Raw genomic sequence first — 13,477 nt, 5'->3', positions numbered from 1 at the left:
TATCAGGGATCATTAGGATAGGTGTCAATCCATATCTGCCAAGTGACCCTATGTAGGAGGAACAGTCCCTATTCTGCTCTGTGTCACTGTGTATCAGGGATCATTAGGATAGGTGTCAATCCATATCTGCCAAGTGACCCTATGTAGGGGGAACAGTCCCTATTCTGCTCTGTGTCACTGTGTATCAGGGATCATTAGGATAGGTGTCAATCCATATCTGCCAAGTGACCCTATGTAGGGGGAACAGTCTCTATTCTGCTCTGTGTCAGTGTGTATCAGGGATCATTAGGATAGGTGTCAATCCATATCTGCCAAGTGACCCAATGTAGGAGGAACAGTCCCTATTCTGCTCTGTGTCACTGTGTATCAGGGATCATTAGGATAGGTGTCAATCCATATCTGCCAAGTGACCCTATGTAGGGGGAACAGTCTCTATTCTGCTCTGTGTCAGTGTGTATCAGGGGTTTTGAGGAAAGGTGTCAATCCATATCTGCCAAGTGACCCTATGTAGGAGGAACAGTCCCTATTCTGCTCTGTGTCACTGTGTATCAGGGATCATTAGGATAGGTGTCAATCCATATCTGCCAAGTGACCCTATGTAGGAGGAACAGTCCCTATTCTGCTCTGTGTCACTGTGTATCAGGGATCATTAGGATAGGTGTCAATCCATATCTGCCAAGTGACCCTATGTAGGGGGAACAGTCCCTATTCTGCTCTGTGTCACTGTGTATCAGGGATCATTAGGATAGGTGTCAATCCATATCTGCCAAGTGACCCTATGTAGGGGGAACAGTCCCTATTCTGCTCTGTGTCAGTGTGTATCAGGGGTTTTGAGGACAGGTGTCAATCCATATCTGCCAAGTGACCCTATGTAGGGGGAACAGTCTCTATTCTGCTCTGTGTTAGTGTGTATCAGGGATCATTAGGATAGGTGTCAATCCATATCTGCCAAGTGACCCTATGTAGGAGGAACAGTCCCTATTCTGCTCTGTGTCACTGTGTATCAGGGATCATTAGGATAGGTGTCAATCCATATCTGCCAAGTGACCCTATGTAGGGGGAACAGTCCCTATTCTGCTCTGTGTCAGTGTGTATCAGGGGTTTTGAGGACAGGTGTCAATCCATATCTGCAAAGTGACCCTATGTAGGGGGAACAGTCTCTATTCTGCTCTGTGTCAGTGTGTATCAGGGATCATTAGGATAGGTGTCAATCCATATCTGCCAAGTGACCCTATGTAGGAGGAACAGTCCCTATTCTGCTCTGTGTCACTGTGTATCAGGGATCATTAGGATAGGTGTCAATCCATATCTGCCAAGTGACCCTATGTAGGAGGAACAGTCCCTATTCTGCTCTGTGTCACTGTGTATCAGGGATCATTAGGATAGGTGTCAATCCATATCTGCCAAGTGACCCTATGTAGGGGGAACAGTCTCTATTCTGCTCTGTGTCAGTGTGTATCAGGGATCATTAGGATAGGTGTCAATCCATATCTGCCAAGTGACCCTATGTAGGAGGAACAGTCCCTATTCTGCTCTGTGTCACTGTGTATCAGGGATCATTAGGATAGGTGTCAATCCATATCTGCCAAGTGACCCTATGTAGGGGGAACAGTCTCTATTCTGCTCTGTGTCAGTGTGTATCAGGGATCATTAGGATAGGTGTCAATCCATATCTGCCAAGTGACCCTATGTAGGAGGAACAGTCCCTATTCTGCTCTGTGTCACTGTGTATCAGGGATCATTAGGATAGGTGTCAATCCATATCTGCCAAGTGACCCTATGTAGGAGGAACAGTCCCTATTCTGCTCTGTGTCACTGTGTATCAGGGATCATTAGGATAGGTGTCAATCCATATCTGCCAAGTGACCCTATGTAGGGGGAACAGTCCCTATTCTGCTCTGTGTCACTGTGTATCAGGGATCATTAGGATAGGTGTCAATCCATATCTGCCAAGTGACCCTATGTAGGGGGAACAGTCTCTATTCTGCTCTGTGTCAGTGTGTATCAGGGATCATTAGGATAGGTGTCAATCCATATCTGCCAAGTGACCCAATGTAGGAGGAACAGTCCCTATTCTGCTCTGTGTCACTGTGTATCAGGGATCATTAGGATAGGTGTCAATCCATATCTGCCAAGTGACCCTATGTAGGGGGAACAGTCTCTATTCTGCTCTGTGTCAGTGTGTATCAGGGGTTTTGAGGAAAGGTGTCAATCCATATCTGCCAAGTGACCCTATGTAGGAGGAACAGTCCCTATTCTGCTCTGTGTCACTGTGTATCAGGGATCATTAGGATAGGTGTCAATCCATATCTGCCAAGTGACCCTATGTAGGAGGAACAGTCCCTATTCTGCTCTGTGTCACTGTGTATCAGGGATCATTAGGATAGGTGTCAATCCATATCTGCCAAGTGACCCTATGTAGGGGGAACAGTCCCTATTCTGCTCTGTGTCACTGTGTATCAGGGATCATTAGGATAGGTGTCAATCCATATCTGCCAAGTGACCCTATGTAGGGGGAACAGTCCCTATTCTGCTCTGTGTCAGTGTGTATCAGGGGTTTTGAGGACAGGTGTCAATCCATATCTGCCAAGTGACCCTATGTAGGGGGAACAGTCTCTATTCTGCTCTGTGTCAGTGTGTATCAGGGATCATTAGGATAGGTGTCAATCCATATCTGCCAAGTGACCCTATGTAGGGGGAACAGTCTCTATTCTGCTCTGTGTCAGTGTGTATCAGGGATCATTAGGATAGGTGTCAATCCATATCTGCCAAGTGACCCTATGTAGGAGGAACAGTCCCTATTCTGCTCTGTGTCACTGTGTATCAGGGATCATTAGGATAGGTGTCAATCCATATCTGCCAAGTGACCCTATGTAGGGGGAACAGTCTCTATTCTGCTCTTTGTCAGTGTGTATCAGGGGTTTTGAGGACAGGTGTCAATCCATATCTGCCAAGTGACCCTATGTAGGGGGAACAGTCTCTATTCTGCTCTGTGTCAGTGTGTATCAGGGGTTTTGAGGACAGGTGTCAATCCATATCTGCCAAGTGACCCTATGTAGGGGGAACAGTCTCTATTCTGCTCTGTGTCAGTGTGTATCAGGGCTGGGCTTTGAGGACAGGTGTCAATGTTAGGTGATTTCTGCCCTTTATGGATTAAAAGTAGACTCTGCATCAACTGTGCAATTTTCCATGGGAGTTTTGCCATGGATCCCCCTCTGGCATGCCACAGTCCAGGTGTTAGTCCCCTTGAAACAACTTTTCCATCACTATTGTGGCCAGAAAGAGTCCCTGTTGTTTTTAAAATTCGCCTGCCCATTGAAGTCAATGGCGGTTCGCGCGGTTCGCCGGTTCGCGAACATTTGCGGAAGTTCGCGTTCGCCGTTCGCGAACCGAAAATTCCGGGTTCGTGACAACACTAGCCTCGAGTAGGCTTATTCCCCTAATGCATAGAGGGTGGGGACCACAGGGGTTGGATCAGAGGGACATGAGGTGCACAATTGTTGATCCTACTCATTCTACTGATCAGGCTGCTGTTATTAATTTGACATGATCTCATGATAATGTGCAAGACTTAATATATTACAAACGTATTGTTAAATAAATCCAAAGCGCACTATTTCAAGGATTACTCACTCTATTACTCTATGAGGTTTTATTTTCTCCCACTGTAGATATTCAGTGTATGTATACTATTGAGGAACCAGAGGAGTCCTGTCATATTCTTCTACGGTTTGAGGGGACTGTTATTTTAGGTAAACCCGATTTGTGTTGTTTTTTTTCTATACTTTGCATTTTTTTTACTTTCTGTATCAATGTGAAAGTTCTTTTGTATGAAACGTATTGTTAGGTTTAATAGGCTGGATGTTAAAATCTTAGTCTCCCAGGGGCGGAGCCTAGCGCTAGACCTGAATGGCCGCACTCTTACAGAGCTCCTGACAATCGACGAGAAATCAACACTAATCGACAGCCCCAAAGTGCCATCGATGGGCACAATCACTCCAACAAGCACGCATTTAGGTAGAGCCACATGATGCCTTTCCTGTTCCCACACACGGGCAGGAAAACCCGGAGGAGGACCGGGGCCTACCTCGAGGCGCAAGCCGCGAAGGCCGCACATGGCCTGATTGCAAGAGTGGCTTGAATATCATACGACACCAGTCTGCAGTGCGGTCCCACTACACCAGACACCCACAACATGGGGAGGAGGTCCCAGAAACCTACCTCGGCCACCGGCAGAGATACCCAAGACATCGGGGCCTTGCTACAGCGCCCGACGATGCCCAAGATGGCGACCTCGCCGGACGGCGAGCGGAACCCCCCAGACAGGGAGGGACTCCCCGCAGAACTACCGGAGCCCTCTAGGGCGCAACTGACCGCGGAATCACCAGCGGGAAGAGACATACAGGGCCCAGCCACCAGACAAGACATTGCCGACCTGCTGCAGGAAATGAGGCAACTACATGCCGCGGACTTTAACCTGCTCCAGACTGAAATACAGGCAGTGACGGCGCGCACGCAGGCCTCGGAGGAAAATATACAAGACCTGCGGCAAGAGGTACAGGGGCTTACAGAACAAATCCATCAACTCCAAACCTCCCAGACAGCCCTCAATACAAGAGTGGATGTGTCAGAGGATCACAACAGACGAGTTAACATCAAACTCAGGGGGATCCCCGATACCATAGATTCTACTGAGCTACCCCACTACCTTAGGCGCCTCATAGCCATGATCCTACCACACTCCCAAGTGAAAAAAATGGTACTGGATGGCTTCTTTCGTATCCGAAAGCCTAGAACAGCACCCTCTAACGCCTCACAAGATGTCATCATACGATGCCACTCTACAACAGACCAAATCAGGCTTCTTACTGCAGTCCGGGGTAAAACCTCACTCTCCTTTGAATCCTCCAACCTCACCTTTTATCAAGATGTGACAAGGAACACCTTATTATGGCGCAAGTCCTTCAGCCACGTTACTAGCCAACTGCACGCAGCTATAGATGGACATTACCAAGATCTCTCACGGTAACTAAAGACGGCACCACAACCAGCCTCACCTCACTACAAAATGCTGAACTATTCCTGCAGAACCTAGGGATTACCACACAACCTAGGCAACAGGCAACCCTTACCGCGACACATTCCTGGGACCCGGGTAGAACAGCACCTTTCGTCCCCAGGGGCGCGGAGAGGACGGGTGCCCCGACATGAACTGTCTATCGATCCAAGCTTCTACCACCTTCTCCTGTTTTACTTGCTCTACCGTTATGATTACTGTGATTTTTATAATTTTGTTAACATGTTTTATAATTTTAATGCTATAGCTTAACTGTTGTTGAAAGTACACCAAGGGCTCTAAAACTACACACACTAGACATAGCGCTGCTAGGCACAGGGACCCCGCATAGGGGCACCTCTGGGCCCTAGCGCAGGCTCTCACTACACGAGGAACTACGACAGACATGCACAAGACCACACTCTTCTTCCCCCCCCCCCCTCCCCGCCGGGCTAGGGGGCACCAACCTAAGAGACCGAACCTAGGCGGGACGCCTGCACTAAAATGTAAACCACTACTGGCTAGATCATTACTGTGCACCCACAGGGAAAGGGTCCTGCTGACCTCACACCGACTTCCTACTCCACTCCCTTATGGCTTAAGACAACCCAACTAGGAAAGGGCAAGTCCCCCTATAGCTCACCAAACATAAGGGACAATAGCCAAGGATCGTACGACAGACATGACCACACCAAACGACCGGCAGCTACGTGACTTTCTTCAGCCTACACTCAGAAAAGCGTGTTTATTACATTCTAGTTAACGTTGTACTATCACACTTGCATACCAGCCACGTAACTTAACTTGCCTAAAGGCGTAACTGATTTTAGACTAATACAGTATACCATACATGTCCTGTCCACACAAATACGCCTAGTTGATAAATCATACTGTTCCTCACTAGTTGCCTGCTATCAAAGCTAATGTATATATCGATTATAATATATGTACCCAACGAGACTTTACTAACAAAAAAAGTGCCGATATTGCATGCCACAAAATGTTTATACTATGTACATTTCTTCGCTTGCATCTGCTATCGTGGCAGCACAAGCGCGTTTGTTCAACTATGCACTGCAAAAATAATAAATATAAAAAAAAAAAATCTTGGTTCCCCCCCCCCCCCCCACACACACATTTTTTATTTTCTGCACCCTCAACATTCTTGCTCAAATTACTATAAAATGTAATGTGGCAAATTATTTAGATTGTCTTAGTTTTCTAAATGAACTCTAGTGAATTCACTTCCCTTGACTCCAGAGAAGCAGTAAACTAAAATTAGAGGCTTGGTAGCAACTGGGAACACAGCTTTGGGATTAGAATTTGCTTACTATTTTAATATTTATAAAATCTGATTATATTTATGTTCTTTGGGAATTCTTGTGGAGTGTTATAACTTGAAATAGTAAAAGGGTAGAGCGTCATGCATACAATTTGTAGAAAGTGTTTATATTAATTGCATTGTGTATATTAGACTGAAAACAGCTCCACCCAAAGTTCAAGAGAATATAAAGGGTGAGACATGAATAAAATACTAAATGCACTGATCGAAACATTAACTTGAATATGCTCTATTTGTTTACAGTTAATATGGAAATTATCACAAGAGGAAAGCAAGCTACATATTTAAAAACACATTTCAACATCTCCAGCATGTTAAATATATTCAACCAGACGGGAGTGAATGTATCTCTAATTATCGAGACTGTGGATTTAGAAACATATTTTTCAGATTCCATGAAAAATCTGTTTATTTTGCTGATTTCTTTGTTAATATTTGTCACAATTTCCGGTAATTTTCTTGTGATGTTAGCTTTTATTATTGACAGGAGGCTCAGAACACAAAGTAATTTCTTCTTACTGAATCTGGCCATTTGTGATTTTTACATTGGTAAGTAAATTTTACAATAAGCTTGCTGTAGCATTTTTAATACTATTGAACTAGAATGAGTACATTGACAAGTGGGGTTTAACTACCATTATTTATTTATAATATTAGTGCAATCCGATCTGAGCAATCAAGCTGGATAACTCTGGTTTTATGGGAAATGCCCAGACCTTTCTTTCATTCAGTCAGTTTTTAAAGATCAATTACTGCACTGCTTTCTATTGGCAGTTAACCAACAATTTGCACTTTATTATATTACATACAGTGTGCAACGAAGTCTTAGTAATTCTGTTGTATTCTGGAAGTTAAAAAAGGTGGTTTAGTATTCTCTCTTGCTCTTTGTCTAATTTTTTTCAAGCATAATTGCATCCCCTCGGACAAACTCACACATACACGTATGCTGGTAAAACATTATTTGATATGTCTAGTGCACGATTAAGAACATCATGCAGAGATGGTCATATAGGTACCAGCAGAATACAGACTGATATCCTCAGCCCAGCAAAGAATTGATGGAGACAGATGTGCGGACAGCTTGTGCAGTCTTTTATGATCTCATCAGTGTACATGCGTGTGTCTGTAATAACGTTTTTATTGTAAAAAATGAAAATATTGCTTCACCCAAGAACAAAAGACAGAATGTTATTAAATTTATAAGCAGGCTGGAAACCGGAAAAACCGGAATTGCTAATAACATGTTATAATAAACATTCAAAGATACATCAAAATGCAATATCCTCACATTTAACAAATACATGTATGTATAGAGCTCTATATACAAAATAGGCAGGACTTTCCCTACTAGAATTGGGTCTTTATATCGTGATTGTTTGGGGATTGTGAACATGGGGTCAAACACCGTTTTTAACTGAAGTACTAGGAACATATTCATTTTTTTATTGCTTGTAGGAAATGATTTAACAAACATCATGTTATGTTAAAAATACAGTTGAGAGATCAGAAAAAAAGTATTTTATGAAGATGTGGATCGTTTGAGGTTCTAGGTAATAAAATTAATTAAACTATAGCTGGTATGTAAATAGTATAACCAAATGAATAACATTCTTGTTTCATTAACTATTATTTGAAAGATCATAGTACTATGTGAAGAGATAAAGAATAATACAATAGGGGCATTATTAACATTGAGAAGATGATTATATATTATAATACTATACTATACCTGTTGTCACTATTTGAAGTGCTATTTAACTCATGTACATGCCATTTTTTGTGATTTTATTTTATCTATTTTCAAGGGGCTTTCTCTACACCTTTATATTTACCATATATGCTCACTGACAAGTGGACACTTGGAAGAATGGTCTGCAAACTCTGGTTAACAATCGATTATACAATGAGCACGGCTTCGGTATTTAACATTGCCCTTATCAGTTATGACAGATTTCTTTCTGTAACCAAGGCAGTAAGTAATGGCACATTTTATATATAATATCATTTCTAATTTAAAATACACAGATATACAAAGGACCAAAACCCCTCTATGTCGTTCAAACAATCTAGGGCTTAGAGACGCTACTATAACACGGATAACTAATTTAACAGTTTGTATACAGCATCTGAATTTAATAGAGGTGCATTGCTGTAGGTTGAGATGAAGACATTTAAGAATTTGACCTTTTTGTTTGTTTTCATTGTGTCTGACTGTTTTCAAATGTCATATATCAGTGCATTCCCTTTGATGATATTCAGTAGACACCCCTTGCTGAAATAGTCACTATATCAAGTGATGAGCTATCAGGAATCTTGGTATACTAGTCAAGGGCTAATGAGCTTAAGCAGGGCATATATATAAATATATATTAAAAAATAAATACAATCTGTGAGCTTTGAAGTTGCTGTTTAGTGGATGAGTGAGTGCGCTGGATCTTGTGTATTATGTATATTTTTATATATACCTAAAATGGTATGGCGGGGAACACATTTTGATTGAAAACCCCTTCCACCTGAAGTCTGTGGATAGTTAATACATTGTTAAACACACATCTGCACACACCAGTCAAGCCATAAGACTTGCTTTTCCCACATAAATCAGTTCTCTCACTACTGCAAGAGATTCTGGGTAGGCATATGCAAATGAGTTCAACAGAGAACCACATTTTTGCCTCATAATTCTACTTTATACATGGATTCCTTGAAGTATGTGTCAGCTGTTTCGTTGTTAATACAACTAGTCCAGTAGACAAGAAACCAAAATAAACAGAGTATTGCAGTGTGCAATGATCTGGTTATTTTGGTATATATTATATGTATATATATATATATATATATATATATATATATATATATATATATATATATATATATATATATATATATACACAAAAATTGTAAAGGATAGCACTTCAAGGTCTTATATAAAATATAAATTTTATTCCAATAAAAAACGGTCAACGTTTCAACTTGATTCCCTCAAGCTTTCATCTGATGTCCTTGGAGTGCTATCCTTTACAATTTTTGTGTTCTTGGCTGGACAAGCACTTGGCATTATACTAGGCTTTTGGTGGAGTTCAAGATTATTTTGTTTATATATATATATATATATATATATATATATATATATATATAGAGAGAGAGAGAGAGAGAGAGAGAGAGAGAGAGAGAGAACCCGAAAATGAGGAATAAACATACCACCCAGGAGGGTACATATATACATACATACATACATACATACATATATAATGGTTTTGTACCCCTCCTCCTTAAATGTATGCGTTGCTATGTTTACTTCCAATCAGGTTGTACATTGGGTATGTCCTTAGATTAGAAAGAGATCATAAGGCCATTTAACCCACTGCAGCAGTTTCCATAGGACTTCTCTTTACAGAGGTGTGATTGGATGTTGTGTTGGTTTTTGACTGCTGGGATGTCTGCACACACACACACACACACACACACTTACACACATATAAACAAATAGAAACACATTGACACACACAGGCATATACACACTGACACATACACACAAACTGACACCCAGATACAAACACCTGTACATACACACACACTGACACAGAGACACACACACACTAGCTCATACACACAGGTACACACTTGTAGATACACATAGAAGCATATTCACATACTGTCACACACACTCAGATACACACAATGACATATACACTGACACACAGATACACACACTACCACATACACACACGCTCAGATACACTGACACACAGATACACACACACACTGGCCCAAAGATACGCACATACATTCAAATGCACACACTGGCACATACACACAATGACACACAGATACAAACACTGGCACATACACTCACACAGATATACACACTGGCACATGCCCACTTAGATACACATACTGACAGATACACTGACACACAGATACACACACACACTGACAGATAAACACACTGGCACGTACACACACTGGAACATACATACACTGCCAGCTACACACACTGCTACATACACACACTGCCATCTACACACACTAACACATACGTACATTGTCACACTAACACACAGATACATACAGTGACAAAAACACAGCTTGACACACAGATACATACACACACACACACAAATCGTTCACAATGTTTATATTTGCAGTCACCCTCCTGTTAGGTTACCTTTTTTCTGCAGGAGGGTGACTTGCTTGCAGTGCCACAGACTGCTGGCTGAGTATGGTGTGCTGCTTCCTCTCCCCATCTCTGTCTGGAAACCATTGACAGGTTGTCACCTCCACCCAGCATACAATACTACAGGGGTCTCATTGGGCTCCTAAACGGCAGCGGTGCCTGACCGGGCCTATGTTCAGTGATACTGCTTGGACCACCTGATGGGCAAATCGCTGTGGAACCCACAATTTGTTCTCGCTTCCACGGAACACCAATCAGGAAACGCTGCTCTAGTGAATTAGGAAAGTCAGAGCTAAAGTGTTATGGTACACAGAAGTTGGGTCAATTTTAAAACACATTACTTTTTATTTACACATTTTGCTAGCAGAAATTCAAGCACTACACCACCTTCTGTTGTTTCTCATTTTTACTGGAGGAGGATAACACACAGTGATGCCAATGTGCAAGTTAGCATCAGCAATAATTATTACCCTGCTTGGTTGAGTGTGCCCAGATAGGGCCAATCACAGCAGAAAGGGGCAGCAACAGAGGATTGGTGCTACTGTACTCACATACACTCTGAGATGCCAGTGCAGGAGCAAAGGCAGTAGGTTAGTAAGATTTTAACAGCTCCTAAAGCATAACAGTATATTATCTCTATGAGAAATTAAATTATATGTTTACTGCCTTGAGAACTGTTATCTGTTAAAGAGTAGTCAAGTGTATATATTGCCAATCTCAAAATGCAATGCTCTTTTGCAATTGTTTAAACTGTATCCCCTGCAGTTTGCTCTATCTTCAGACTCTCCCTCAGTCTCTTGGATTGATCCCCTCAAAGGACTACATGCACAGCCTTATAGTTGATACACTGATCAGACACAACACTAAAATCATCTGCCTGATAGTATGTAGTTCCCCCTTGTGCTGCCAAAATTGCTCTGCTCCATCAAGGTATGGACTCTACAAGATCTCTGAACATGTCCTGTGTTATCTGGCACCAAGACATTAGCAGCAGATGATTTCAGTCCTGCAAGTTGCGAGGCATGACCTCCATGAAATGGTTTTGTTGTTCCAGCACATCCCAGAGATGCTCAATGGGGTCAGAATCTTGGGAATCTGGAGGCCAAGGAAATACCTTAAACTCTTTGTCATGTTCCTCAAACCATTCCTGAACAAATTTTGCAGTGTGGCAGGGTGAATTATCCTGCTGAAAGAGGCCACTCTCATCATGGAACACCTTTGCCAAGAAGGTGGCATTTGTCAAAGTAACATGAATGCCAGGACCCAGGGTTTCCCAGTTGAACCATTTCAGCAGAATGTTTTCAACAATATGTAACTCTTCTGTGTGATGGGACAAGACGGGCTAGCCTTTGTTGCCCACGTGGATCAATGACACTGATGCAGGTTTGCCAATTGTATTTCCTTATAACACTTACCACTGCAACCAGGGAACACCCCATATGACTTGTCATTTGGAGATGCTCTGATCCAGCAATACAGTCATCACTATTTTGACCTTGCAAAGTCACTCGGATTTTTTCGCTTGCCCATTTTTCATCCTTTCAACACATTAAATTCAAGAATAGACTGTCACTTGCTGCCTAATATATCCCACCCCTTGACAGGTGCCATTGTAATAATAATATAATTCACTTCACCTGTCCATTTTAATGCTGTGGCTGATCAATGTATAATATCTATGCATTTTAATATTGTTTGCACAATGTTGCCATCTACGGTATTACAGCCTTCTATGTATTGTTAAATTTAGAAATATTGTTCTCTTTTACATATATGTCATAAGTGGCAAACTATTCTCAACGTCACAAAAAATACCGGTATATATGTTATATAATTAATTCTATAAATTAATACTACGTTTGTTCTACTCATTTTATATATTACAGATTTGACTGTTATCAGTAAAATAATCACACCAATATATTATTTTCCTTTTTTTTTTAGGTTTTATATCGCTCCCAACAAAACAAGCAAAGTCAGACTGTTCTTAAAATGGTGACTGTCTGGGTACTGTCTTTCCTTCTCTACGGCCCAGCCATACTGTTCTGGGACAGAATTTTTGAAATAAATAATATCCCTGATAACAGTTGTGTGGCTGATTTCTTTGATGTTTGGTATTTTAATTTTGGAACATCTATTTTCGATTTTGTGCTGCCTCTGATAAGCATTTCATTCTTCAATCTAAGCATCTACTGGAACATAAGAAAACGGAGCAGAAAGAAGAGACAGACTTCTACACCTGTAAATGAAAAATACAAGTGTCCAAATATCATAGCAACTGACACAGTCCTTTTTGATTCACAATTACAACAGAATGAGAATGTTAACGCTCCTGTAAAGAAAAGATTTAAGACACTTTTAATGCATAATTTTCACTGTACGATAGTTTACTTGTCACCAACCAAGAACAGATTGAATACACATGATGTTCAAATCATGCAACTCTCTCGGGATAAAAAAGTTGCTAAATCTCTTTTAATTCTGGTGTGTGTTTTTGTAATTTGTTGGGCTCCATACTCCCTTCTGATTACTATAGGTAAGACCTGTAATGATTATTGTATAGATTCCAACTGGTATAAGATCACAGTCTGGCTGTTATATATGAACTCTACAATCAACCCTATACTTTATCCTCTGTGTCACAAGAGTTTTAGAAATGCTTTCACCATGATGTTCAAAGTATGTCTAAAAAAAAGGTAACAAACAATTGGGAATAATAGCATATTTACCCTAATGTAAATATACCAATTGACTATGTTTAAAATTGGACACATTGGATATACTACAATATTTATATTTATATATATATTTATAGATCATTCTGCTAATTGGAAGCACTTAATAGTAGGTTTAGAATGAAGAACATTGGCAATTTAGTGTACGGAATTCAGTGTAGAATAAAAAA

The 13,477-nt window shown here is 41.2% G+C and overlaps 1 protein-coding gene across 1 annotated transcript; it reads left to right on the top strand.

The window, feature by feature from the left end:
- The first annotated feature begins 6,709 nt into the window (after positions 1 to 6,709).
- Positions 6,710 to 13,272, top strand: LOC134609356 (histamine H3 receptor-like). Its single transcript, XM_063453033.1, has 3 exons — positions 6,710 to 6,947; positions 8,204 to 8,370; positions 12,517 to 13,272. Exons 1-3 carry the CDS (start codon positions 6,710 to 6,712, stop codon positions 13,270 to 13,272), a joined length of 1,161 nt encoding a protein of 386 aa, XP_063309103.1.
- The last annotated feature ends 205 nt before the right edge of the window (positions 13,273 to 13,477 follow it).

Source organism: Pelobates fuscus, chromosome 4 (assembly GCF_036172605.1).
Source record: "Pelobates fuscus isolate aPelFus1 chromosome 4, aPelFus1.pri, whole genome shotgun sequence".
NCBI lineage: Eukaryota > Metazoa > Chordata > Amphibia > Anura > Pelobatidae > Pelobates > Pelobates fuscus.
Note: the sequence above shows the minus strand (reverse complement) of the source record. Positions and strands in the feature narration are given on the sequence as shown.